The 27203-nt window shown below is 42.3% G+C and overlaps 1 protein-coding gene across 3 annotated transcripts in view; it reads right to left on the reverse strand.

Annotated features, from left to right (window-relative positions):
• The window catches only part of FHOD3 (formin homology 2 domain containing 3), a 413671-nt gene extending 397344 nt beyond the window's left edge, over positions 1–16327 (reverse strand). For all 3 annotated transcript variants that reach the window (XM_050891468.1, XM_050891470.1, XM_050891469.1), the window contains exon 1: positions 16138–16327. In XM_050891468.1, the coding sequence (XP_050747425.1) occupies positions 16138–16302 (165 nt within the window). In that variant the 5' untranslated portion in view covers positions 16303–16327. The remainder of the gene's footprint in view (positions 1–16137) is intronic.
• Between the last annotated feature and the right edge of the window lie 10876 nt (positions 16328–27203).

The raw sequence follows: 27203 nt of genomic DNA on the forward strand, positions 1-27203 counted from the left end.
GATGCATATCAGCTGTGCTCAAAAGGCACTAAGTGTTCATTCAGTAATCTAATAGTATCTACAATATGTTTGAAAGAAGTATCTTGCTTTCGGATAATAAAACAATTCCTGTAATTTACACAAGGATAGTGTTACCACAGAAACTTACGGCTTAGCCATTGCTTCACTATAAAGAGCTCTTGGAAAAATAACGTTCAAGAGTCTAGCTCAGCTGCATGTTAAGGCCATACTCATGGCCCACTAGTCCACTGCATCCACTTCAGATGACTCAAACTTCCAAGAAAAATGCCTCCTCTGACCCATATCTAAAAAACCTCAGTGGTGATAGCTAAGCAACTAGCAAAATGGCTTCCAAGTACCAATCATCCATCATTATGCTATGGATACACACAGGAAAATACCAAAATTACTTATTGTAAGGTCTGGTCTGGAGTCAAAGTATTAGCCAGCACTGTGTCATCAAGAGCATGGGGAAAATATCGTCACCTCTGACAACCGTCCCATTACAATCTGGTAAGAAAGACTAAAATTAACTAAAATATATTTGCATTAAGAGCACCTTACACATCAAGAGTCTCTCACTACATATGCCAACATGGTGCATTCCTTCAACAAGTATTTTTGCAAGTAAATCTCTTGCCATCATTCATTTTCTATGGTTTCTCCCAAAAACTGAGGGTAGCTCAAATATCAAATGTTAAGATTAATGTGATATTTTTATTTAGGTTCCCATTTATATGTTCCTCCTTTACTTTCTTCCAATTTAAATGACTTAAATTGCTGCAGCAAAAATTTATACTGTTTTTTAAACTGAGTTCCTCATTAATACGATTCCAAATATCACTACTGTTCTAATAGGAAACACAACAGTTAAAAGGCTCCTAAGCCCATTTAAAAAAGCACATCCCAAAGGCAAATCTCATTAACACCTTCCCTGTGTGAACTATATAATTCAACATGCCAAAACTAGGGTGATCACAGTCTGTGTCATATTGTCAAACATCACCACTGTCCTGTACATTGGATTTCTATTTTTAATACAAATGTGGAATGGTCCACTCGCATTTAACAGCAACAGCCCTCGCCTGAGAGGTGAGAAATGGAGATATAGGTCTCTTCAGGCAAAGGAGGAGACTGAACATTGGCAAGAGCTCCGTTTCCAAATCAACTGCTTAAGCAGGTATTGACATCACAATCTTGACAAATTCTGTAAAACCTTTCCTCCCAAAAACTTTTTCAACAAATATTCAACTAATTACTTTCAAATATGTGAAGTTTACACTTGAGAAAAAACAGTCCATCTAGATACAGTTTTATTTCACTAACTGGGCATTTTTACTACATTGAACTAGTATATTAAAACCGTAACTTAAACATGTTTCATCTAAGATACATTAAAAAGACACCGTTTTCCTCACAGCAAATTTAGACACTTGCTGGTACGACACTGATGAGACTGAGACATAAGTATTTCTCCTCCAGACCAATAAAATAGCTGGATACCAATTCATTTGTGAAATGAGTTGTGAAAGTTTTCTCATGGGCTGGCTCAGGTATAACACTTATTTCAGGGCAGCTGGAAAGACTTAAGATTTTTTGTTCCGAGCAATAGACAGACTTCTTTAACCTTATTTTCACTTACAGAAGCTTGAAGAATTTAAAGACAGTAAAATAATTCCCCTGCCCCCAAATCATAAAATAATAGAGTAAGTACAAACCTATTTTCTCCTGGACAAGAACAAAACAAGGTGCCAATAAAAGCTTGCTCATCAGCTTCATATTTTGTTTTGCTTTGTACAGCTTTAGGAGACTATGCTAAGGGCACAATATAACACCCAAAGGAGAACTGCATAAACAAAACGTTAACTCTAAAATCTGCCAGCAGCAACACTGGTATTTAAACTTCACGCCAATTTTGCCATTAGGAGACATTCCGCTGAAGAGCTTCTCCTGGAATCCCAGGCACCACTCTCCTCCGCCCGCCCGCCCACCCACCCGCTCCTGCACCCAAACAGCCAACAGCCCACGCTCCAAAACCTCTCGTGTTTCTGCGAAGAAGGAATGGCTATTGTCCAAGAGTTAATGCAGGAAAGAGAATATTTATTTTGCATTCCCCATTCTGCCACAAACGTACGTGTGAGTCCAAGGGCAAGGTAGGCTTTGTCTGTATTACAAGGGTTTTATTTGTTTTTGCCTTTTGCACTAGTGTGGTAGCTCTACCAGTTCTACCCATCTGCATATAAGGGCTTCAAAGCTTTACCCCTCCTCAGCTACAAACAGAAGCTCTTCACTCAGTGACCTCAAAAAATTACAAGTCAGATTTATGCTACCGAGTGCTAGCATCTCTGCAACTAACAGTACATGTTTCCCAACTGTAACTAAGGAATATGGGCATGAGTACACAAGGCTTTCAATATTAGGTTGTAATACACAGCTTAAATGTAATTTCATTACTAGCTTATCTTTTTGTCAGCACTGCAGGTTACAGCAACACCCTTTTCATAGACGGCCCTCCAGAAATTGCTTCTGAGAATCAAGAAATTACAATATTTCCATGTTTTAATTAAGCAGTTTTCTTGAAAAACTACAGCCTCTCTCCAGGCTAGTTTTCTTCCGCTGTTACCTATCGTGGAAGAAAGGAGCAGGCCCTGGTTACTTGAGACAGTTGTCCCATGCACAAAATCACCATGGTTTCATCCATCAAGAGTAACGAAGTAGTTATTATCAATGACCAAAATCTGTTTCCTTGAGGAGGCTGACTCACAGTGACCTGCAAACCACCGTCACTTGTAAACTGAACTTGTGCCTCCTGCTACAGTGCGGGCTGCAATACTGAAAAACAGCAAGGGGAAGGGTAGGAAAAACGAGAGATGGCACAAACATTGCTTTGCTACACAGGCCTTTGAAATTGCCCGAACACCTCGATGTGTTTGTATAAACATTCTGTGACTGGGGATTTGCACTCCCCTCCCTTCTCCATAACAAAAACAAACTAAACACAGTAATTAGCTTCAGTAGCATCTGATTAAGTAAACAGCTTTTTCCATTTCCATTAGTAGCTCATAAAGACAGACACTAATATGAGCACCACTCGGGTCATTGCCCAGTGGTAACAGCTTTACTATCAAGTCAAAATAGGTTCCACTGCAACAGCAAATGAGAGTCAAATTCCCTGGTAGGACAGGCACAGGGTTACACAAGTATGCTGTTACAGGCTACGGTAAGAACACTCATGCCAAATCACTCATATACTTCTCCCAAGCAGCTAATTACAATTTCTCACAGCAAATCCTATCAATATTTAACAGAGATACCTGAAAATAAACAAGGGTTTCAGTTTGCTAGAACAGATTCTCCTGCAAAATGTCTTGACATAACACCTATTCACAAAGTTACAACTGACAAAGTACAGTCTAGAAGAGATACTAAATTTGCCTAACAACTTGCTCGTGATTGTATTCCTGTTTCTGTGCCAGGACAACTTTATAGACCTTCCCTCTTTTTTCTTCTTGTGTACAATCACCCCAACTCCATCGGCCTTTGGTTCTCTTAGGAACCTGCCTTCAGAAATAACTCAAACCATAGAAATTATTAGTAGCCACATGGAAATACAGCATGAGATCAGTCACTTTTATTTTAAGTTGTCAAACAGCCAGCCTGTTAAAAAGTAACATGCAGGCATGACTTCAACTTCAATATTAATCTCCCCTGACTCACCTCCAGAACACACTTCAGTCTTGACTTGACTGACTTAGAAGAAATGGACAAATAACCAACATGAGAAAACAGAGGTAGGTATAACATTGCTTTGATTGCATCTACATATATACACAATCGTCCAAGAAAGTAATCTTTTTACAGTAATTATTTGTAGTTTATTTTCCTTTCCCTGATTTTAACATCTAAATGCAGAGACTGAGCACTTGGCAGCCTGCATTCCCATGCCAGTTCCTTCAGAAGAATTCACTGAGGAAAAAGGGTTTTTTTTTCATTTGAATATTTCTTCAAACTATATTCTACGATTTGTTGGTTAATTATCTCAGAGATTTAGATTATTGTTTTTATTTCAAGAAATCTAATTTGGTGGATGAAGAACATGAGAGCATAATTTTAATCAATCTCCCTTGAAACTTTTAAAAATAACACTAGCTGATGACTACTCGTGAGATAGCAAGCTATTCTCCCCTCGTCAGCTGCATATATCTTTCTGAAATATTTGCTGGAATATCAGTGACAAACCATAACAACATAAAGGAAGTAAATATAGCTCAACTTACGCTTCACTGAAAAATATTTCTAATCTCCTTTTTGTCACTCAAATCACACCTAGCTGTAATGATTTCCAAATGCTATGGGCTGTTACCGGTGGCTTTCCCACAGAAGCAACATCAATCTAAAGAATGGTTTTAAGGCAAGAGCATTCTTTCAGCAGCCTACCGGAATTATCAAAGAATTTAATGCAGTAGGTCACTTATTTGAGGTGTAACCATACTAGCCAACTTCATCAAGTTAAGAAAATACCTTGTTCAAGATAAAATCCTAGAAGTTGTTGGACAGCATTCTGCCTATTGCCTTTGTCAACTTTTAATTATGTCATGTTACCAACAAACTGCCAAAGCAGGGTGCAACAGATAGCATACAGCACGTCTGAGTAAAGCGTATTTTTAGCCTGCAATTCAATCAGCACTTACAACAGCTAGGATTAAAGCCCAAGACAGCCATGTTACTGTATATAGGCCAATGCAATTACATGTTGAAACATGTTGAGAGAACGTGATGGTAAACTGGAGTCAACATTGGGAGGAGCAGCACTAGACAGACAGTTGTTCTGTGCTAGCGGATGTCTTTATTGGCAGAGCATACACTCGCATCTTGCCCATCTTGACTAACAGTCCACAAAGGAAAATACTAAAACAAATGACAGTTTTACTTTAATTCCTTTCAATATGATTAAGCACTCACGAAAGACAGACAACGTTTTGGCAACCTTGAAAATCAATATCCTTTTAGCTTCACTGGCAGCTGTTCAGATGACTTAGCTTTGTCAATGCTAAAGCAGCTCACTTCAATCCTGCCCTGAAAATACTGCCAATGAGGAGACAACTCAGTCCTCACCCTGCACGCTCCTGAACTTCTCTGCTGAGGTAGCAGTTACAGGACCTGTTTTGAAACAGCATTTGCAAGGATGCTTTTAAATACTTGTCTTCCATAACATTGGGGAAAAAAAAAAAAAAAAGGTAAAATTTCTTTTCTTCAAGCCAAGTAGTTTTTATACATTCAAGTGTTAACTCTTAATTAAAAATGTTAAGCTCTCGCTGTCTTTTTAATCTTCAGGAGTCACATTTTCAGGCTTTTCCTCTGCAACTATACAGACTTTTCTTTTAAAAATGAAAAAACTAATCTTGCTGTTTAACAGACAGCTTCAGACTTCGGACCTATAGGACATAATGTTTTGAGACTATCAAAACAAAAAAACAGTGACACCACAATGTCCTCTAGGATATAGCTAAATGATCTATCAAACAGTAATGACTTTCATACACTAAAACTGGAGCTGAATACTTATCAACGATGTGAGGAAGAGTAAGCCTGCATTTCATTACCAGTTTTCCAGCACCATTAACCTTTTTTGACACAGTTTCTGAAAACTAGCCTAAACAGTATTCTCTTCATCTTTGTACAGATGAACATTAGGAGATGTTTCCTTCAGACCCGTTGATGTGAGAGAGCGAAAGACAACAAGGAACACATACACATTCTGAAGACTTTCAAGCTCAACACATATATAAATTAAGGCACATCTAATTAGCAAAGAAAGAATATCTGCATCTTGAGATAATTCTCTCCATTATCACAAGCTTCCACATTTCAAACTTATTACAGGTGGTTCTTTCTCTGAAGGGCACTTTTTTGAGTGCTGATCACTTCTCTTCAGCAAGTGAAATAAACGCACCAGAAAAACTGAACTCTGAGAATCTGAATAGTAAGTTCAGAAACTCAAAGATATGGGCATACCCTAGGCTTAGCATGAATTCACATTCATAACTGTGGTGGCTTTTTTCGTCCACATTTCAAAACCAAGCAAAAAAAGTATGTTGAGAAGACAGGAAACCTAAAAGATTAATTAAGTAGCATCTGAACTGAGAAACACAGCCTGAGTCTCACAAACTATACTCCTTTACCTTCTAAATGATTAGGATTTTCCTCCACCACTTCCCCCACAACATTCAGTTTCATCCGAAAAATGGCTCATTTTCCTTCCTAAGCCAAAATTCAATCTAGAAGAAGCTTAACTACAGTAATACATAAGGCAGAATAACACCCAGTAAAACCACCATACAGTAGCTGAAACAATACTGCAGACAAGTTAACTTTTTAATTAGGCTAAAAAAAGCAACAATTGAACTCAACATCTAAACAAGAACACATTACTATCTACAAGGCAAGTATAACAAATCTAAATGTGTTACTTCCAATAATTTAAGCTCACTTCTGCTCAAAAATGTGGAAAGAGGACATAAACAAGCAAACATAACAAGGAGTATTACAATATAAAATGAAGGCTGCATAAGACAGGAAGGGAATGCTTGGGTCACAGGCAAACAAAACAGTGCATACTAAATCCAGAAGAGTTGCACTTCTTTCTGCCTTGTACAGCCACAAGACAAAATGTCTCGTGTTATAATCAAACCAGAACAAAAAATTCACAGTAAAATGAGAGTCCTTCAACTGTGACCAGCAATGATCATTGCAATACATTAATCATTTAGCATACTAACACAGGTTAAATCTGTCATGTCTGCCTGAAATAAAATAGCATGTTTTACTTATACCCTGCTTTTCCACTTGCAAATAAAGCCTGCCTACCTTACTTGTGGTCACTGGAGAGTTACAGGCCTTCTGCATCTGTAAGAGAAGCTTGACTCAACTGGTAGCATGATACAGAGTACTTGAAAGAAAAAATGATGAAAACAAGGAAAAAAAACATGTAGAGATTGAAAAGCACAAATACTGTAAAGTGCCCTAGCAGTACCTTTTCTTCCTCAGGCATGCAGTTTTTCAAAAAACTGGCATTTTCAAATCACATTAGAGTTTCCTATAAATATGCCTAAAGGAGTTCGATGAAATGTGCCTCATGAGGGAAACTTTTGAAATTCAGAAGGCATTAGCCTTAGGACCAACACGCTTTTATAACCAGACACAGGTAAGTCTGCAGCTCACCTCCTTTTCTTGGTACTCACCACTATCAGGCTTCTCAGCCCTTGCACCCTTTTGAAAGTGACCAAGTTTAAAAAAAACAACAAAACACTACACACCAAAACACAAAGAAAATCCCACAAATTCACTTACTTTTGATAGGCAACGGTCAGCTACAGAGGTCCTCACTGCCTGTAAGACAAGGCAGCACAGATGAACCTCAAAGTTTCAGGAATCTCCCCTTTCTTCCAAGGGTCGTGGGCAACAGCACCATTTTCTTTCTCCCCCTTGTTGCTTATTCCCTCTTTTCCAGCTGCTCATCGCCTTTAATTGCTCAAGCCCTGCAGGATTACTACACCTCTCAGGTGCAAAGAATAAAGCTCAACAGGAATCCTTAATTCTCTGCCTGGCAAGCCTGGGAGGGTCTCCCCCTCCAGAGACACCAAGACCTCCCATAAAGAGGGCAGAGGACTTCAGATTTTTGCAAGCCAACTCCTCACAATGCTAGAGATGAAGGGGGGGAAAAAAAAAAAAACCCAAACCCTTTGTGTGTGGAGCCAAAGGTCATGCCCCAGGGACAGCTGCTGGAGTATGGTAATAAACAGAGGGTAGATATGTAGCTCTTTCGATTTCTCCACTTCCCATAAAATGCCAAGAGTACTATAAGTCTATTTATGTCTAACCCACAGCTAGAATGGGGTCATCACTGGTGCTTTGGAGAAAATTCAGAACTTCTGCTCCACCCTGACAAAAACCAGGCACAAGTCCCCATTTGGCATTTCACTAGCACAGATGAGATTCCTGTTGGTGTCCTGACTGCACGCCCTGCTATTATGCTCTTTCCTTGCAAACCTTGCTGTAGAATCACCTTGTAGTAACGAAGTAAGAAAACAGACAGGATGTGCTTTTTCAGCTAGCCTTACCTTGCATATGACCCTTGGATGAGCAAACTAGCTGGCACAGCTATGAGAGCTACAGCTGCCTCCTTTGCCAGCCCCCAAATCATACCAGATGGTTCACAACAAACATACTGAGCAGCCCCACCAGAGAGGGGCCAGGAATTTCATCTTCTCTGTGCTGATAACAGAGCCATCAGAAAAAGCTAGACACAAAATCCCCAGGCAGCTCACCAGCAGCTGAAGCAGCTACTTTACCTCTGAAGCTGTTTCCTGTGGCTGCAATAGTGTATTTACAATTCTAAAGAAAATACTTACTTTCTCAATTTCACCTACAAAGGTTGAAGGACTCATTAGTAAATCTGAGGCAACTAGCTTCAAAGAACAGTGCTGAAATGTCTCATATTTTTATTTTTGTATCAATATCAATGTTATTTACAATTATCTTTTTAACTGGCATAGTCTGTAGTTTCTCAAAACAGAAGATAGCACAGAAACCAAGATGAAGGCATAACTTGCTTTCCTAAATAGAGAAATACAAGCTATCTGTAAGTGCATTTTATTCCAATATAATCATGCATGCTATGTACAACAGCAAAATTGTATTGCTTTATCTGTATCAATAGAGTTAAAGCAATACAACTGGTTCACCTACACAAAGCACAAGATATAGCTTACTGTTTTTGTGGCTGATGACCATAAAGCTTCAAACCATACACACCCCTCCACTACTGCATGTAATCACGTGTACCTGACTTGACTTTGTATTGTAACCTGTTTATTTATGCAGCTTTTTCTCATCTTCCTGATATCAAGAGTTTAACTGTTAGTAAACACAAGGCAACACTGTCCAAGTCTCATTTGTCCAAGTATATATACTTTGCCTTAAAAACCACTCTAGAACTACGACTAAAAGGAGATGAAGCTGCTTTTCCAGCCACCCCACTCTTTGCTATTCAGCCTACTTAGCACTACCATGTAAAATGATGACCGATATGACCAAAAGATTAATAAGTTGCCCTTGTTTAGCAATAGTGACTAGGCATCCAGGATCAAAATTAGCAATTTTCCAGGACTTTGTAATTCAAATAAATATCTGACTCACTAAATGGATAGAGGGTCAGTTTAGAAGTATGACTACTAAAGTCAAGTAGTCATACTGAAAGTAAAGGAAAAGGTCTAAGCCTTGTTCTTTTTTTCTTTTTTTTCTTTTTTTTTAAAGCATTCTTAAAATGCTGGGAATGACAGAATTACTTCTTTTTAAGTGTTTGGAATTGGAAACTGCAATGCATTTTTTTAATATATATGTGTTAAGCTGATGACATGTGGAAAGGGAACTTTCAAGTCTCACTCACCTTTACTTCAATAGTTTCATATGCCAGATGGCTGCAGAAGTTTCTAGGTAGCTGGGCCTACTAGAGAGCTCACTGCTACTTTTGTCCCAACTTGTTCCTCTGCTAAAAATACGTAACAACATTCCTTGCTGTCTTATTAATAACTGTAATACAATATAAAGTTAATATTAATATAATGCAATCCAGGTGGTGTGGAAAGTGATGACAGAGGTGTAGTAGCTGGCACTCTTTCCTCTGAGCCGGTAATGAAGTAATATCTTAGCACACGGGTAGAGCCTACTGAAGCACTGTTTACCAAAGAAGGTGTATAGCCCCAGCCCAGACCACTTGGGGTCACCAAAAAATATATGACACTTTTTGAAACAGTAGAGGTACCAACCTGTCCTGGCTGAATTCCAGTCAGAGAAGTGGACTGTAAAACCAAGTAGCGTTGTCATAGGTGATAACGTGATGGGTGGGCAACTTACAGCCCAACTGCCTTGCATACAGTTGCACAAAAGGGTTGTAATACTCACCCTCACAACCCACTGACTGAGATCAGACAGAAAGAAAAGGGACTGTCATTTAGACCCTAATTACTGGCAAGGTAGGATGGCTGTGCAAGCACCGGAAAAAGAAAACTCTTCCTGAAAGTTTTTAGAACTTCTGTTCTTATTTGGGACAACACAGGAAGAAGAGGAGACTGCAACATGCCAGGTCCCACATCTTTCTCTGACCATTCCTCCACCAACATAGATACGGACTGAAGTGATCTTAGTCTCTTGCTAACTGAAGCCGTTAGCAATCTTCATACACCAATTTTGGAAGAATTTGGAAGAAAGGAGGTATCTACAACTGGTTTTGAAAGAAAACAACAAAATTTGTAACTGCAAGTACAAGACTTGAGGTATGAAAACAGCAAGGTCTAACTTCTTCCTATTTGTCTCCTTTGTTTGATTACAAACCTCCAGTAAACACATGATGATGCAAGTTTCCAGAGGCTGCATCTGACCAATCTGTGATTTCAAAATTTAGCGGTACCCTGAGAACTACTAGCACGCTTGCTCCTACCATTCTTGGCACTGAGCTCTACAAAGACTCTTGAGCTATGAGCAGCCAAACTGAGAGACTTGCAAGAGAGAAGTGTCAAATTAAGGAATTAGATCTCTGAGATAGGTCTGCTCCGCTGCTTTTACAATACGGCTTTTAAGCCTGGATCAAACAACTGAACTGAACTATAACTTGTCAGAAGAACCTTGCAAGAACTTCAAAGACCTCTTACATTAAACTGCCGGAGATAAAGCCCAGCATTTGACAGTTACTTTGTATCTGCTGTACGGGTATCTCTGCTCCTTTGAAGGCCCACACCGCAGAAGACAACAAGCTGCTGGAGACTGGGCAGCTTTTCACAGTTGTGCTTTTGGGCGGTTGTTTATACTCCCCCAGAAGACTGTGTTTCACACAGGACTCTGATGCAGCTTGTGCTTTCAAGTCAGAAGACAGAGCTGGATCCTACCCCCTCTGCCCTCATAAATACTTCCCTAAAAAATTCAAGCACACACGACCACTACAGGGTCAATCTCTTGAAGCACAGGATTTTGTCAGCTCCAGAAATACTTGGCTAGATCCAGAACACTTTGGAAACCTGTTGGAAATAACCATTGTGTTAAATCCCCTCTTGTCATGAAGGATGAGAAAGGGCTGATGTCCACGTGCCTCAGGGACAATATGAAAGACCTAGGCATCTTGACAGCGCTCAACTAAAATATTCCCCAGTCCTCAGCAGCAACACTTGCAGAAGATATCAGCCAGTTTCCCCTGCCTGTGGGTTCATTTTCCCTGGGACAATGATGATATTCCAGTTTCCATCTTCTATTCTTCAGCTCCCATGAAGAGCATAATGACTAACCCAAAAATGCTCTCTGCAGAGAACGGCTGCTCTATTTACCGCTACCTCCAGCAGGATCAGGATCCAAACCATCCTCTCTTCTTCTGCTTCTGCCTAGCCTCTGTGCACCAAGGCATTTCTTAATGCCACTGTGCTTCAAGGAAACCCAGGGAAAAGGAGCCAGTTGGTAGGTTTTCTGCTCTCAGAAAACCTGAGGTTGATGCCAGGATATAGCCTGGCACTGAGTTCAATGCCAGAGCTGAGCTCCATGCCAGGACACAACCTGGTGGAACAGCCCCTGCTATCAGTTTACATCACACCATGCCCCAGAGTCAGCCCTGGCTTTAATCTAGGGCCAAATCACAGCAGCTGAAGATGGAAATCTGGATGGTTTCTTTATGAATGAAATTCCTGAATCCCTCTAGTGCTCATTGGATTTATTTGCTTATACCACTGTTTTTTGAATGACACTGTTCCTAATTACAAATTCTTGGAAGAGATTTAAACACAGAAGTTGCCTCCAGTTTTCTCAGAGGGAACAGGAGGTCAAAACAACTATCCTTATAGCACTATATTTCCCCTTTCTACCATGACCACCAGTACACCATATGCATTGTGAGATTTTTTTGGTTTTCCATTATTACATAAGTATTTCAATCACATTTTCTTGATAAGTTAGTGTGATTTCCTATATTATTGTAAACATGTATTTCCTATAGAGCTGCCCCAACACTGAACAGTACTGTGGGATGTGAAAACAGAATATGGCAACATACTCAGCATGCTGTAATTATATGAATAAGTTATAATGAAGAAGATCTCTAAAAAAAGCACACCACTTGACATCGGCCATGTATATATAACCACTCTCCTGAACGACCCTGTGTCAGCAAGTCAGAAGTATCAAGTAACTCAAAGCAATTCAAAACCAACAAACCCAAAGTACCAAATTAGATTCAAAGCGCATTATTGGCACTGGGCCTGAGCCACAAATTTAGATCCAGTTCTGAATTTTCCCAAGGTTCATAGAAATGGGCAAAAGGTACATCTGAATTCAGAGTCCAGACTAGATCCAGTTCTCATTCATACAACAGACAGTAAGAGAGACCTAAAATCCTCAGAAACAAAGCAGTGAAAGCCAAATCCAAAATGGCACCTTGGGCAACCGAATCAATGTAAGCAACCCAAAAAAGCTCTGCAACATGGCTTAGTTACTCAGCAAGAATTTGTAGATGTGGCTAAAAATACCATAACAGAATTTGTGGTACTTCATTGCATCGGCAACTAACATGGTGTGTCATCATCTTGCACTGGGGCACCTGAAACCACAGGGGATACCCAAGGCAAGGACCTGTGATGGCAGTGCCCTGCCCCGTGGGGTTCAGTTCGGCACATGTGCACCGGGCACGCCTGCCACACACACAAGGCAGAACGGAGCGCAACTCAGGGTACAGCAAGCTGCTTCATCCAGAGATACGGCCGTAGGGAAAAGTGTGTGCACAGAGAGAAGGGGGAAAAAGGGTGAGGGAGGAGGTTACAATTAGCCACCTAATTCCAAGTGAAAGAAGGATTGCAGACACCTTTATTCTCAGTTTTCCCTATCAACTGGTTTAGGTGCTCCACGTCATCCAGATACTTGATGTATTCAGAGCAATAAAGCCCATCCTAACCAGTGTTCATGGAACTCAGTCACCTAACTTCACTGTGCTCCTCCATGAGGATCTAAAAACATTGCCACTCAGAAGACACTTCATAGATCTAGAACTCAAGCATCCAGACTCAGGTATACTTGTAAGTTTAAAGAGACGAAGTAGTATAACCAACATATGAAATCAAGAGTTGTACTTCCAAAGAACTGGACTAAAGAAATGCTGCCCTTTGGAGTCAAACTATAACATTTGTTGGTTACAAAAAGGCTACTAACAACATACTATGACAGGTCAGAATGTCAAAGCATTTTTCATTTGAGTTTTTAATGGTTTTCTTAATAATTGTCTACAATATTTAACTTAAAATGACTTGCAATATACAAGTTATTTTGTTAACTACAAAAATACCACCGTCACTACAAATTTCAATTCAGCAATGGTGAAATCTGACACCCACTGAAGTGAGCTGGATTCCCGCTACTGACTTCACTCTCTCAAGTACATCCCACAGCACTACATTGTCTACGAGACGTACAAACCAGTCAGTGATCTGAAGGCAGCAAGTTGGCACCTCTGTTCAGAGAAGTGGTGAATATTCATCCAAGTCAAAAGATGATAACTTAAAAACTGAAAGAAAACTAGCATTGATCATTCGAACTTGCTGGCAAAAAGGCCAACAGTTTATAAGATTTCAGGAATGATTTAGACATCAGTGTTACTATGTATTTGAGCTATAAACTCCTAAGTTTGTTTCAAGAAATTTTGCTCTAGTCACCATCAAGGTAGTAAATGGACCATCAATCCATTAGCTCACTAATTTTCAAAGTAATTAATCAATCAAGCCTCAAATGTGTCAACGTGAACCGACACCTGAATTTCGACCTATGCTCTGCTTTGACAGCTGCATTCCTCCGAGATCACAGAGTTTGTCTGGATCTCTGGGAAAAATGGAGCAAAATCCTTCTCGGTCAACTAATGTGGTGATCTTCTAGAGACCAGGTGAATACAGTCTTGAGGAAAAGCTGGAGAAAGAATATCCCCACCTCTGAAAAAGAAAACGGAAAGCCTGTCCTTAAAAAGCAACAAAAATCAGTTGGTTCTACAAAATCACACACACAAAGATGTAATGCTAAACACAGAAAGGTTGCACTAACTGCAAGTGCACACAAAGAACTAAGCTTTCAGTCTAAATAGTAAAGGTAAACAAGTCTAATCAACCCTTTTTTTTTTTTTTCTTCTTTGTAGAAGCTATAGAAGGCCAAGAGACATAATTAAGGCACTCTAGAAACATGCCCTGGTTCTGCAAACACAAAGGTAACTGTAACCATGTAAGCAGATTTCAATGAGCCTGCCCACATCATTACAACAGGAGAAACAAAATGTTTGCAGCAGTCAGAACCTCAGATTAACAAGTCACTGGGTCAGGACTTGCCTTTAGCAGAGTAGCTATCTTTCAATAGCCGAGTTTACAGCACCTCTAGAGACTTCAGCCATCTTTCATCCAAAGTCTGCAAGTTCAGTTTCCAAACATTACTTAAACTTGAGAAACACGCTGCACACTGAAACACAGGGCAGGAGTTAAACATATAGAAGTGGCCATGGATTTTGGGTGGCTCCTAAGACACTAAACTGGGGGGGGGGGGGGGGGGGGTGGTTAGTACAGGGTTATAAAAAAAATGCCAGGACAGTATTCAAAGCAAAGTAAAAGCAAAACACAACACTGCAGAATCCCCTTGAAAATTAGGTTGAATTAACCGTAAATCCAGATTTTAAACTATCTTTTTATTTACTTCATTAAGTGTCGGAATCCATCCTGCTCTTCTTTTAATTAGCTCTGACTCCCAAAAAAGCCTCCCTTGAAAACAATGGGACCAGTCTCTGAATTGGGGACGACTGAGCACATGAAAACAGAATTGACCCAGCGCACCAAGAGCTTCCAAAGGTTTTGTGCGTTAGGCAGAGCTCTGCTCGCTGGATGCTGTATCCTTGGCAACTATTATGCGAGAAACTGTTCTACAAATGCAAAACTTCTGTCTGCTCCAAGAGCTTTTCTCTGAAATACTTTTATGGGGTTTTGGATATCCTTAAATCTAAGGGCACACACAGCCCTTTGTCATCTTCCCGCAAGATCCCAAGAGCAAGATATAATACAACAAGTGATGTTAAGAGAGTATTTTCCTCCCACTTCATCAGAGAGCGAATAAAAGTTTTACAACTTTTACTTTGCTTTCTTCTGGGAAGAAAAAAGAAGTGGGCATTTTTCCTTTTTTCTTTGGTGCATTCTGCAGAACTAATGTGCAGATACAAGATAATAATGAAAGGACGTTATTATTATGTCAATCAATGGCATTGCTTTGAAAACTGAAAATTCAAGGATCATGCCCGGGTGCCTGACTTCAAGGGCAGAACTACAGATGCCAGCCTACGTATTAAAAGAAGTATGCAAGAAGAGATAGGTAAGATTTGACAAGGGCCGTGGCGGTAACATGCTGCAGCTCTTCACAAGAGGGACTAGTAGTACCAATTGTTTCAAGGGCAGCAGACGCACTGCTATTTTTACCAAAGCCCTGGCTGTAACTGCCTAGCTCATTAAACCTTACCCCAGCAAAGCTCAGATCCTGCCTGCGCGACCATGCTCCTCGCAGCTCTGCTGTCCTTAAACAACACCTTATTCCTCAATATCCCCAGATATTCAGAAGTCACTAGCAAGGGACAGGCATGTCATGTTCGATATCCAACTAGGACTTTGGTTTGGTGGTTTTTTTTTCCCTCCTGAGGAAAACGTACAGCAGCTACAGCTAAAGGAGAGGCGGTAGCTGCCCTTGAAGGCGTTTGGGAAGACACGACAGCCGCGGGGGAGCCCCGCCGGCGCCCCCCCGGGCCTCTCCCCAGGACTTAAGGAAATATTTATACTGCCGGAGCGAGGGATAGCGCCGGCGGGGCACGGGAGCCGGCGGGGCACGGGAGCCGGCGGCCCCCGGCGCTGCGGGGCAGCCCCTCCGCCGGGCGCCGTCCCCGCGCAGCCCCGCCGGGCGCGGAGCCCGGGCTGCCGCCCCGCAGGGGCCGGGGGGCCGCCCGCCGCCTTTCGGCCCGTCTTCCCCGCTGTCGGGCTCCCGCGGGGAGGCCGCTGCCCTTCGCCCGGTGCCCCCCACGCCCCCACCCTCCCCCGGTACCTTCTGCGGGGCGCGGAGGAGGCGGTGCACCCCGGCCAGCTGGGTGGCGAGCGGGATGTCCTCCCGGAAGGTGTACAGCGGCGGCCGGGTGGGCTCGGGGAAGTTGGTGCTGTTGAAGGGGTCGGTGTCATCCAGCAGCTGCACCCGGCACACCAGCGTGGCCATGGCGCATCCATCCACGGCCGCGGCCGGGCGCGGGCGGCGGAGCGGGCACCCCCAAGTCACCGACACCGAGGCGCTGCGTGCGTGCCCGCCGCCGGCTGGGAGCGGCACTCCCCTCCCGGCCGCAGCCCCCCCGGCGCAGGCTGGCCGGCCGGCAGCCTCCCGGCTCCCCGAGCGAGCGCCGGCCGCCTCACAGCCGCCGCGTCTCGGGGAGGCGGCCCATGGCCCCTTCCCCGCCGGGATCCACGAGTGCGGGCGCGCTTCAGGCCGAGAAAGGAGGCGGCGCCGGCGCCGCGGGGCGCGGGCAGAGCGGCGGCGGCAGAAGCGGCGGCGGCGGCGGCGGCGGCAGCAGCAGCAGCAGCAGCAGCAGCAACTCCCCCATTCCCGGCCGCTGCGCGCCGAGCGGGCAGCGGGACTGCCGCGGCCGGCACAGGCAGCCCAGCAGCGCCGGGCAGAGGGCGGCCAGCGCCCCCCCGCGGCCACCGGCGGCGCCGCCCCCAAAGGCGCCCAGGCGGCCCCCTCCTCCCCCCGGCCCGAGGAGACCTCCCCGCGCCGGGCGGGAAGGAGAGTCCGCCCGGGATCCCCCGCCTCCGCCGGGCCGGGCGGAGGGGGAAGAGAAAGCGAGCGGGGCCGCTAGCCTCTCCCGCTGCGGCAGAGGAGAGGGAGGGGCCCTCCCTCTGCAGCCCTCCCTTCTCAGGGCCGAGAGACCTTCGCCTCAGGGCGGAATAACGGTTGCCGCCCGCCGGGGCGGGCACCGCGCCCCGCCAGGGCCCTTCTGGAAGGAGCGGGTGAAGAAGGGAAGTGGGAGTCGTCCCTGCCGTGAGGGAAGGGGCCGCGGGGCCGATGGCGCAGGTGGGGGTCAGCCCCTCACAGTGCGGCCAGGGTGGCGAGGGCACAGGGCACTGTCCTGTCAGCAGTACGCTTGTACTAAGCTCGGTCTTGCTGTCACGAACATCCCAAGTGTCCTAAATCTTTAGTGTAATATTTATCCAGTTGAGAAAGGAAGCTTTAAATAATTCCCGCTTCAAAAAAAAAAAAAATTAGAAACTGACCTGAAACCTGGGTATTCGACCAAGATTGTTGGGTGAGTTCTACATACCCAGGATTTGCTTGGCTTCCCGGAGCTTACAGCCCGGGCGGTCTCCCCATCCCAGACAGGAGACACGCCTGGAGCCGCCTGGCTTTGCACCTCAGCTTTTGTCTTGCTTTAGGCCTGGTTTCACCCTCTCGAGGGGAAGACAGGGACAAAGCACCGGGTGCCTGGGGCAGGTACAGAGCATGGCATCACGCTCTTTGCGTCAACTCTGCGCTGTGTTACAGAGTCTGCAACCTTGTCTGTGGAGATCGAGGATGCACACACCCTGGTCTCTTCACTCTTAGGGGCACAGGGTGCAGGAGAAGGAACATGAAATAAGTTACGGGTGAAATACAGAGAACGAAGGGTCTCGCTGTCCTGGGGGAATGGCTGCATTTCCGCAGGCTAAGCATCTACCCAAGGGGATGCACCGTACTTTACGGCCATGGTTCATGACTGCCTATCCTTTCGTCCTTCGTGGAGAGGGCTGTGGGACAAGAGCTGTACCACTGTGAGAAACGGGGGATTTATCACAGAAATTATATGTCTTAAGCAAGAAAGCATGACCTCTAGATCATAGTGTTCGCATGAAGCAACTGTTTCCTCTCAAAATGATTACTGGTTTGGGAGTATTTGTCAGCGCTGGGACAAAAGGGGATTTCGGTCCACACACGGTCTGTCCTTCTCTTTCTGTTATTCTCAGGACTAACTTGTCATGATTTGGTTTTGCCTGCAGTTATGCATATTTTCAGAAAAGAGCATCTAGCATAAAAGTTGCTAAAATTAAGAAGGATTTTAAAACTCAGAAGCTATCTTGCCATTTCAGATATTTCACAGCTGATGTTTTATCCACTTCTTTTTTTCTTCTCCCTCAGCTTGGACAAGAAAAAGGGCCTATGGGCTGTCTCACCCCATTTCTCATCTCTCTCTCTCCGTTGTGATTCTCATCCACCATCAAGTTACACACGGTGAAGTCCTGATTTTGAGTTTTGTATGTAAGCAATTGAAAATTGATATTTTACAAGGAAATGTATTTTTGTATTTGCTTTAGTACCGACAATTTAGTTTCTAGACAAAATAGTATTGCTGCATATCTGTCTGCTTATTTATGTTGTTTATTTTTGTCACCATGTAAAGTCAAGATTAAACAGGATATTTTGCGTTTGTTAGTCATAATTTACTTGATTACCATCTATATTAAGCTTCCAATTTGTACATTTGCTGCTAGTCAATGATCTATATGAGGTGGCGTAAGATTGCTATTCAGTGGATTAATCCTGATTTTTGCTAATTAATACATGGCACTTGCCTCATTGCAGAGGCATTAATACTTGGAGGGCAGTTTTAAATAAATCAAGGAAGCCAAGATTTTGTATCGTGTCTCTGTGACAACATCAGCTATCTTTCCTCCAATACTAGAAAACAAAAATAAAGGATGAGTGCAATCCTTGTAGAGATCAGATAACTCTAAGATTCAACACCAAAACGTCTAGCCACAGACTCTAAACCCCATAAGGAAGAATTAGACATTGTACATTGTGATCTTCAACTGGATTTCCAAATATGAGGTGGCCAATGGAGATACTTTTTGTGACCAGGCTGCTGGAAAGAAAATAGAGCGATGCAAATGTGAAAGGATCCTGAGTCAGCCAGAGCTTTGAGTTGCATCTACCTGTACTTTTTTCCTATTGTAAACATCCTCAAACCACTACGGACCTTTAAATTTCAGAAGCTGGATTTTATTTGAATTTTAATTAAAACAATACAGGTGGAAAGAGAAAACACAGATCTGGTGGATAAAACAGAGTAACATTACAAGGTCAGTGTGCATGTGTGTGTGTGTAAAGGGAGAGAGAGGGAGATGTCTAAATTCCATTTTTGAATGGTTTCCCACCTTTCTACATATTCTTCAGAGACCTTCTGAAGCTGCAGTCTTTTTCCATCAGCCTGAGCCAGGGCTCTGTATAGTTTGCTCCCTCCTCTTCCAAGCAGTCACCAGTTTCTGCTCCTGCTGCAGAGCCATACCTTGTCCTTTGAGAAGTCCTTCCCCCTTCCCCCACCCCTAGTCTGCTTTGCAGCCTGCAGCAGAGCACTCTCTCCTCTCCTCCTCCTCCTCCTCCTCCTCCTCCTCCTCCTTTCCTCCTCCTCTCCTTCTCCCTCTCCTCTCCTCTCCTCTCCTCTCCTTCCACAAGGTTGTATTTATCCAGTGCAGCAGCTAAAACAAGGCAAGCAGGCAACTTTCCTTCTTTCTGTCCCACTACAGCCTTTTAAATGAACATAGATGGCTTTTAAAAGACCTTAACACAGAGTGAAATGCAAATGAACAGCCAGATAGTGCCTGTCAGAGGTACGCGGCATGAGGCACCACGGGCTTTGCATCTGGAAAGACAATCAGAGACACGACAAGAACAGCATATGTGATTGTCTCACCCCATTCCTCATCACAGAAGATAAGGCCTTCTCAGAGAGAGAGAGACAGAGCGTTTTCCTCGGTCACGCTGAACGAAATCAGCGTTCAGGAGCTCTGGGGAACCCTCAGCAGAGTCCAGGCTGCGGTCCTTTTGCCTTCAGAGGTATCACAGACTACTGAGTCCCCTTCCCGGGGCAGGCAACCAAGACAGGCTGTGTAACTTGCTGACCTTGGGGTTCCTGAGTCCATCTCAAGCCTTTTCCAAAAAACAAAGCCTGAGCATGATCAAGTAAAGTTCACAGTTTTAAGCTCCCAAGTTCTTTTTACAAAAACATAAGGGGGAAATCCTTCACGCGCACACATTTTTCAGGAATGAAACATAACTTAGGAGTTTTCATTTAGGGCTGATTTATTCTTCTTAACTCATCCCATTATTGGCATTTCTTAAAAATACATTGTTGAAGGAGTTAAAATGGTGTGTCAAGCTAGAATTTGAATTTCATTATTGTTGAAACCTGAATGTTAAAATAACATCGTTTTTTGTCTTTAATTTCCTCTTTTTTTATTAAAAATAAAAAATATATGTTTGATGGGAAGTTATTGAAAGCATGTTCTTTAACCCAAGGACCACCCAGACACAACGTAAATATGTATTTAAGCAGTTTTAAAAAATGATACTAGGTATCTGAGCAATTGGAATACCTCCACGGGAATATTAGTTTTTCCAGTATATCATCATGTCAATACAGATGTAGATACATGATCATGAGATTACAGTGTAAGCATGTGAAGTGACCAGTCCTTTAACTTCTTTATCCCTCTCTTTTGGACAAATTGAATTGCTTTCCAAATTTCATTTTTTCAACTTCAAGCCAATTTTAGTTATGGGAGAACAAAAGCAATTTTAACTTCCATGATTTATTCGCTTAACATTTATAAAGCTGAAAAATATCAGTCTATTTGGTAATGGTAATCAAAATGGGCTTGCAAACCACTGGAATTAAAGTATGGTAATGAAAGTGCTGACAGATCCTTTACTGTAGGGATGGGAACAGTATTTCTGCCTTATCCGCACTATAATCTGTAAATAACACTTCGTTCTCTTAGTGAAGTGTGGAGAGTGATTTATTGTCATTGTTAGCGTGGACGGGCAAATAACATAACACACTTCTCAAAATAATGGTGTGTAAATGAAATCCAGTCTGTCACGAGACCAAGAATAATACTGTGGATTTCGGCCTCCTTCATCCAAGGACCTCAAAGCGCTTTGCTACCATTAAATGTTGCCTGCTTATTCCCACCCCGCAGACAGGGAAACTGAGGAGCTGGCAGATCAAGGATACAATTCTAATATGATTTTTTTTTTTACAGAAGTGGTTTTCTACTGATTGCAATGGGAACTGAATTGGGTGTCATATGACTAGATCACAGAAAACGTCCACAGAAATGCCCACCTTAACAGAACTTTTTCTTTGGGAGCTAAGGACTTGTAATGGCTCCGAAGATTGTCAGTGGTCTGAATCAAGCTTTAATTGCAGCATCAGACATTCAAATTCAGTTGATTCTTCCTGAAAACTGTTCTCCTGTGGTGGCTGGCTAATACTGTATTTGAAGTAATACTGTACGCTACTAACACTGGCTAATACTGTAGTTTGGTGGTGAAGGTGAGTTCGAGGTACAAAATTCCAAAATCACTCAATGTCCAAAGATCCTGCACAGATCTGTAAAAACCAAGCCCTGGATCCATGGATCATACTGCCCCAGGAAATAATGTGTTAGAGGTTCTGACGGTGATCCTACAGACCTTCTTCTGTGCAAGGTCTTCCCCGAAGGTAGCCAGGTCTTAAAGGTGTAACCACTGCTGAAAGGGCAGAAAAGTGAGGTTTCTATGATGTGCACGCTGCACAGTGCCATTTAATACAGTCTTTGGTTACACAAGCACACTTGCAGTCTCTTACAGGACTCGTACCTCCTTCGGCGTACAGGCAAGGGGGCTTAATTCATGCGCACAGATATTTTATTTCACCTTCACCGTTTAATGCTCAAGGCCTCCTCCTGCCTTATCCATTGCACGCTACTTAAACCCTGTTCTGATGACAGAACTAATTTCCTCAAGAGATTTCCTCCAGTGCTCAGTACTATAACAGATGAATGCTTCACAACTATTTATTAAATTATTTTCACAGCGCTCCTCTGCAGGGAGGAAGTCATTTTACCCTCATTTTATGGATGGAGTGTTACCAGACAAAATGGAGATGAAGTCAAAAGTAACCACAGCTGTTGGCTGTCCAAGTCCGAGCTGCCTAGAACCAGATTTTGAAACCTCTAAGAACACTACGTGTTAAAAGCGCAGCTGACAGTGACCTCAGCTTAGGCTGGATGGATGTTCTGCAGCTAACACCAGGCTGCACAGAGGAGGAGGAAACACGTGCAGTGAGACTCTGAAAAAGTCACTGGGAGTGACTTCAATGTTGCACTGGAATTTTACCGTGGCAGCGTCTACAGGGCTTAATCGTGAGATCCCCTTGCCTGAGTCCTCAAGCCACTGGATTCATTCACTTTAAGTGCCTCAACAAGTGAGCTTGCAGAAACCAACCTTCTCTGCTACTCAGTCCTGATTCTTTCTCAGAAAGAAGACATGTAACATATGAAGTTGTAAAGTAAATTTTATTCTGAAAATAATTTATTCTGCATCTGTGTAAGCACGTATATGTGTGTGCAGAGCCATTTTCTCTGATTCTAAAGGGAATGCCTCCTGCTGCTTACTCTTGATAACCCTACACATCAAACCTCCAACCAAGAACCATTCATGCTTTATCAAATTCCAGTTAACTGTAATTGCTCAAGTTCTCAAGCCCATGGATGTCGGTGAGGCCACAAACATGTCTAAGGTGTCTAAGGACACAGGTGTGAGACAGTGGGAACAAACAAGCATCACTTAAGAGCTATTTCTGCTTGCGGGATCTTTTACCATTTGTAATGTTACAGGGCCGTAACCATACGTGATTTTTGAAACGATGACTGATTCTCCAGAGCTGGCCATTAAAATCAGACAAAAACTCAAGCTTCAAATCAAAGTCCTCCTTTCATCACTGTGGTGTGTCTTTTATAGATTTTCTGTCCATTTTTCATTGTCCTCCTTTAAAAAATAAGAAGCTGGATGGATTCCTCCAGGGGACGTGAATGTGGCTCCTTTCCTGGAAGTGGCTGATTAGGATGAGGGGGAGGAGGTTGCACAGCTTGAAGAGTATGGCAAGGCGGAGAGCAAGGGTCACAGGAGAGACCTCAGAGCCTGCAGATCATGCTCAGATGGAGAGGTTGCTGAGTTAGGCCACAGAAGTGCTGGAAAGAAAAGCTGCTAGGGAGCAGAGGGGAGGCTGCAGAGTTTGCTGCAACTCAGAAAGTTACTGAATTGACTGCAAATAAAACTGGAAGCAAGGTCTGATTCCACGTTGCAGGAACATCGCAGGAGGAGTTGGCTACAAGCATTTTCTATTTCTGTTCTGGATTCCTCACTTCGAGTTTACTGAAAATATACTACTAGCCTGTATTCTAACACAGTCTGGCTTTTGAGTTGAAAAGCCATTTTATCCATTTTGAGAAGTTCATTTTAGGGAAGGGTGTAGACAGAGCTCGTCTCTCTTCATTTTCCTCCTCGTTCTGTGATGCACACTGTACCCTAACGGGTAACAGCACAGTGGTTACAGGGGTTTGCTGAACTTTGTCTTCAGAGAGGACGTGAGGCAAAGGCTATTTCCAGAAGCAAGATGAGACTATGACGGACCAGTTGTCTGTTTCGGTATGGCAAATTCTGTAAGGACCCCCCAAAATTTCAGTCATTCCCTGCCCAATAGTCAACTGAAAGCATTGTTCAAACTGATTTTTTTTGGCTCGGCAATGGAAGTTGATAATTTCATTTCAGTGGGATAAAGAATAAAGCACAATCCTTCTTCTCCATTATAAAAGAGCGTATGAACTGAAAAAAAAACCAAACCAGAAGCAGCAGTGAGAATGGTTGGTAAAATGCTGCTTATTCTTTGACATTTGAATTTTGATATAAATTGACATTGATTTTATCAAAGATAATGATATTGTGCTAGTACGAGATCTTACCATAAAACTCAGCTAATCAGTCTTTCTTGGAAAATGGGAAGACACTGCCATGGATTACATCTACTGGTGTATGCAGTTTAGTGATGTGAGGACTAACAAGGCTTACATTACTTAGCAAGCAAATTATATTTTCAGATGGAATTCATGTCACTGCTCTTTCTTTAATTTTCTTCTAAGCCGAAAAGCTCGTGTTTCACACATATTTGTACAGAAAGCTTCTATCATTAAAGGACTAACAAGAAGAAGGAAATGGGGATAAAGTAACCTGCTTACAGACAGGCTGCAGCCATGATGACCTTTTTTGCTTTTTCAGTTTAACAGAAACAAATGTCAGACTGGACACAAGCAGTACAGACATTTAACAGACAACAGCCAGGAATGTGATGGCCATTTGCTGCCACATGACCATAACGGAGAACTTCTGAAAAACTATCAAGACCCAGTTCATTTTTTAAAGTATTTTCCAATATAAGTAAGAATAGCCTTTCCTTGAGGGAAACAGCACACTTTAGTTTGAAATCTGAGCGTCTGGAATTTGCTTTAATTTGTATCTTGCCATCAACATTAACCCACTGATTAAGTAATTGTTATCACATCACTTTATATCTCATAATGTAGTGCTGAGTTTTGCCTTGGTGACTTGTATAAATTAAACTTTGGAGGAGAAAAAATAGTTTGTCATTTTGTATTTTGGGTATCCACTTTGCATTGTGGATGCTCATTTGATGCGAATTGATCTAGAAACTACAAAGGTTAAAATAAACATGTTTCAAAGGGAAAAGTATTTCTGGGAAAAGACCACAAATGCTTGAAGGTGTGCTTGACAGTTTATCTATTCTTTTGTCAACAAAATGAGCTTCTACAGCTTTTAAATCTTGCCTTCACAGTCAGGCTTTTACACCTTAGGTTAGTTAGCTGCTAATTAAGATACTACTTAAAATGTATTTTCCCCTGTCAGTGTGTACACATCCAACAAGTGTATTCCAAGCTTGGACCAAGAATAAATATTTGTGGTTTGAAGAAAACACAGGAGAGTGTTCGTATCAACTTTTATAAACATGTGAAGTGACTGCAGATAATCAAGCATTATTTATTTTGACGTAAAGAGTCCTATGCTGATATAAACATCCTCAATGCAAAATTACTTGTTACTAATTCTGTAAACAGAAGCTCATAAACAAATTTCTGGGGACAGTTAAATCAGGAAAATGTTAGTCTTAGTCAGTAATCAATATCACCTACCCCGAGGTGAAGAGCAAGAGACTTCACCATAAGAAATTGCAAGATAATTTGTACATACCATTTTCATGATAAACACTATTTAGCAGATGATTTTGTATATTCCACAACAGCTTTAGTTTTAAATATTCTTCTTTAATACATTTTTCTAAGTTCGGATGTTCTTATCAGTGTAAACACTCCCTCCTTTCTTGAATGCCGGCATATACGTGACCTCACCACAGTCTCACAGCAATGAATTCCACAGGCTAAATATATATTTTTTTAAAGCCTTCCCCTTCATCACTTTGGAATTCCCCTATTTTCAATTTTCTTGAAAGCTTACATTTTAAGACAACTACACAGATATTAATATGTTTCCTTTTTACAGCATTCATTGTTTTAAATAGTTCTATCATCTTCATTTTTATTCACTTCCTTTGTAAAATAAACACATCTAATATTTTCTTCCTCTCTTCAAATGGAAGTTTTACATTCCTCTGCTATTTTTCAGTCCATCTCTGAACATGCTGTATTTTTGTTTTATATTTTGGGGAGTGGAACAATGAAAATTGGACAGAGAATTTTAAGAGTAAAAAGAAACTATCTCCATAAAGCCATTGTAATATTTTCTGTATTAGTTTTCATCCCATTCTTTATGCATCCAAATATTTTTATTTATTAAGTTTTTGCCTTTCCAGCCCCTGGTGTACACAGAGCAGGAGTTTCACCTAACTATTCACAGTAAAATCAAGATATTTTCCTGGAATGGGCACAGTTACTATAGAACCTAATAAGACATTGTACCAGATGCATACCACTTCTTCCAATGTATAGCAGATACACATTGCGTATTTTAAGTTTTCTGGATAATTTGTCGGAAAGGCTGGTCTTACCTCATCTCTCTTGTGTACATCAATGTGCATGTAAATTTGATCATAAATATTTGTATGCATAGGCAAACAGAGAACTCATGCATATCCCATGCTTATGGGAGCAAGTAAATGTCTCTCTCGGGCTGCAGGTGGCCATTTTGAACATTGGCTTTTTGAAGACTTGCAAAATAATTCCGTACTAGGATTCTTAGTTAAAATCTCGTGCTTGAGGGCTGAATGGGACAAGAATCCTGTGGCCTTTGGGCCAGAGAGCTGTTTTCTGTTTTGCTAATTTAAAATATCTTCTACCTGAGTTGTAGCCTGAGGTTGTGGCTTGCAACTCAGAAAATGTCTATTTTTCTTTCCTTGAAGAAACATGAAGGCATCCCTATATACTCTGGATGGACAGAAACCTGTTCTGCTGGTTAAAGCTTGCAGGCCTGATCCTTGGACCTGTGCCACTTGACACAAGTTAGCTAAGGAGTTTGCCTTTTGATTTTACTTTTCGACTCAGTCCTTTGGACTTCTGCTAAGCGGTAAAGAAAAAAACCAACAAGCCTGCAGAGAGGTTGCTTGTCTGTCTCCTTGAACTGTGTTAGGTAAAGAGGGAAAACAGTCACACTTCTCCAACGGTTCCCTAGAGGCATTGGCAGTGCCAGATGGTCACAACCAACAGGCTCTTCTCCAGCAGGCTCTTCACTCTGCAGCCCTCACCGAGGGCAGAAGGTGGTACACCTTCCTTCTCAGCTTGGGCAGGGACTCGATGTTAGAAAGCTTTTGATATGCTCTGGGCCCAAAACTTGGAACTATTCTATTCGTGTGAGAAGTCTTTTATCCTGGTGAACTACACAGGCTCTGAGCTAAACACGGAGGCAATGTTTGTAGGATCAGTGATGCCAAAATTCATCTCCTAACAAGGAAGAGTGATAGCAAAATCTAACTCATCTGAGCACTTTATATGCACAGGAGAAGATCTCAGTTTTGAAACTAACATCTGATTTTTATCATACAGTCACAGCATTTTTAATCAAAAGAAAGGAACCCCTGAAGGAGCTGTTTGTTTAGTTTGTGCTGTTCCTAAAACTCCTCTGGGTACCAGCATATCCAGCTTACCACTTGAACTGCTAAGTCAGAAGGGACAAAAGCCTATACTTTAATGTTACACTGTTTCCTCCTTTCCAGCTTCTGAACACACCCCCAAAACAAATCCACA

The sequence above is a fragment of the Gymnogyps californianus genome, chromosome 2 (assembly GCF_018139145.2).
Source record: "Gymnogyps californianus isolate 813 chromosome 2, ASM1813914v2, whole genome shotgun sequence".
NCBI classification, from domain to species: Eukaryota; Metazoa; Chordata; class Aves; order Accipitriformes; family Cathartidae; genus Gymnogyps; species Gymnogyps californianus.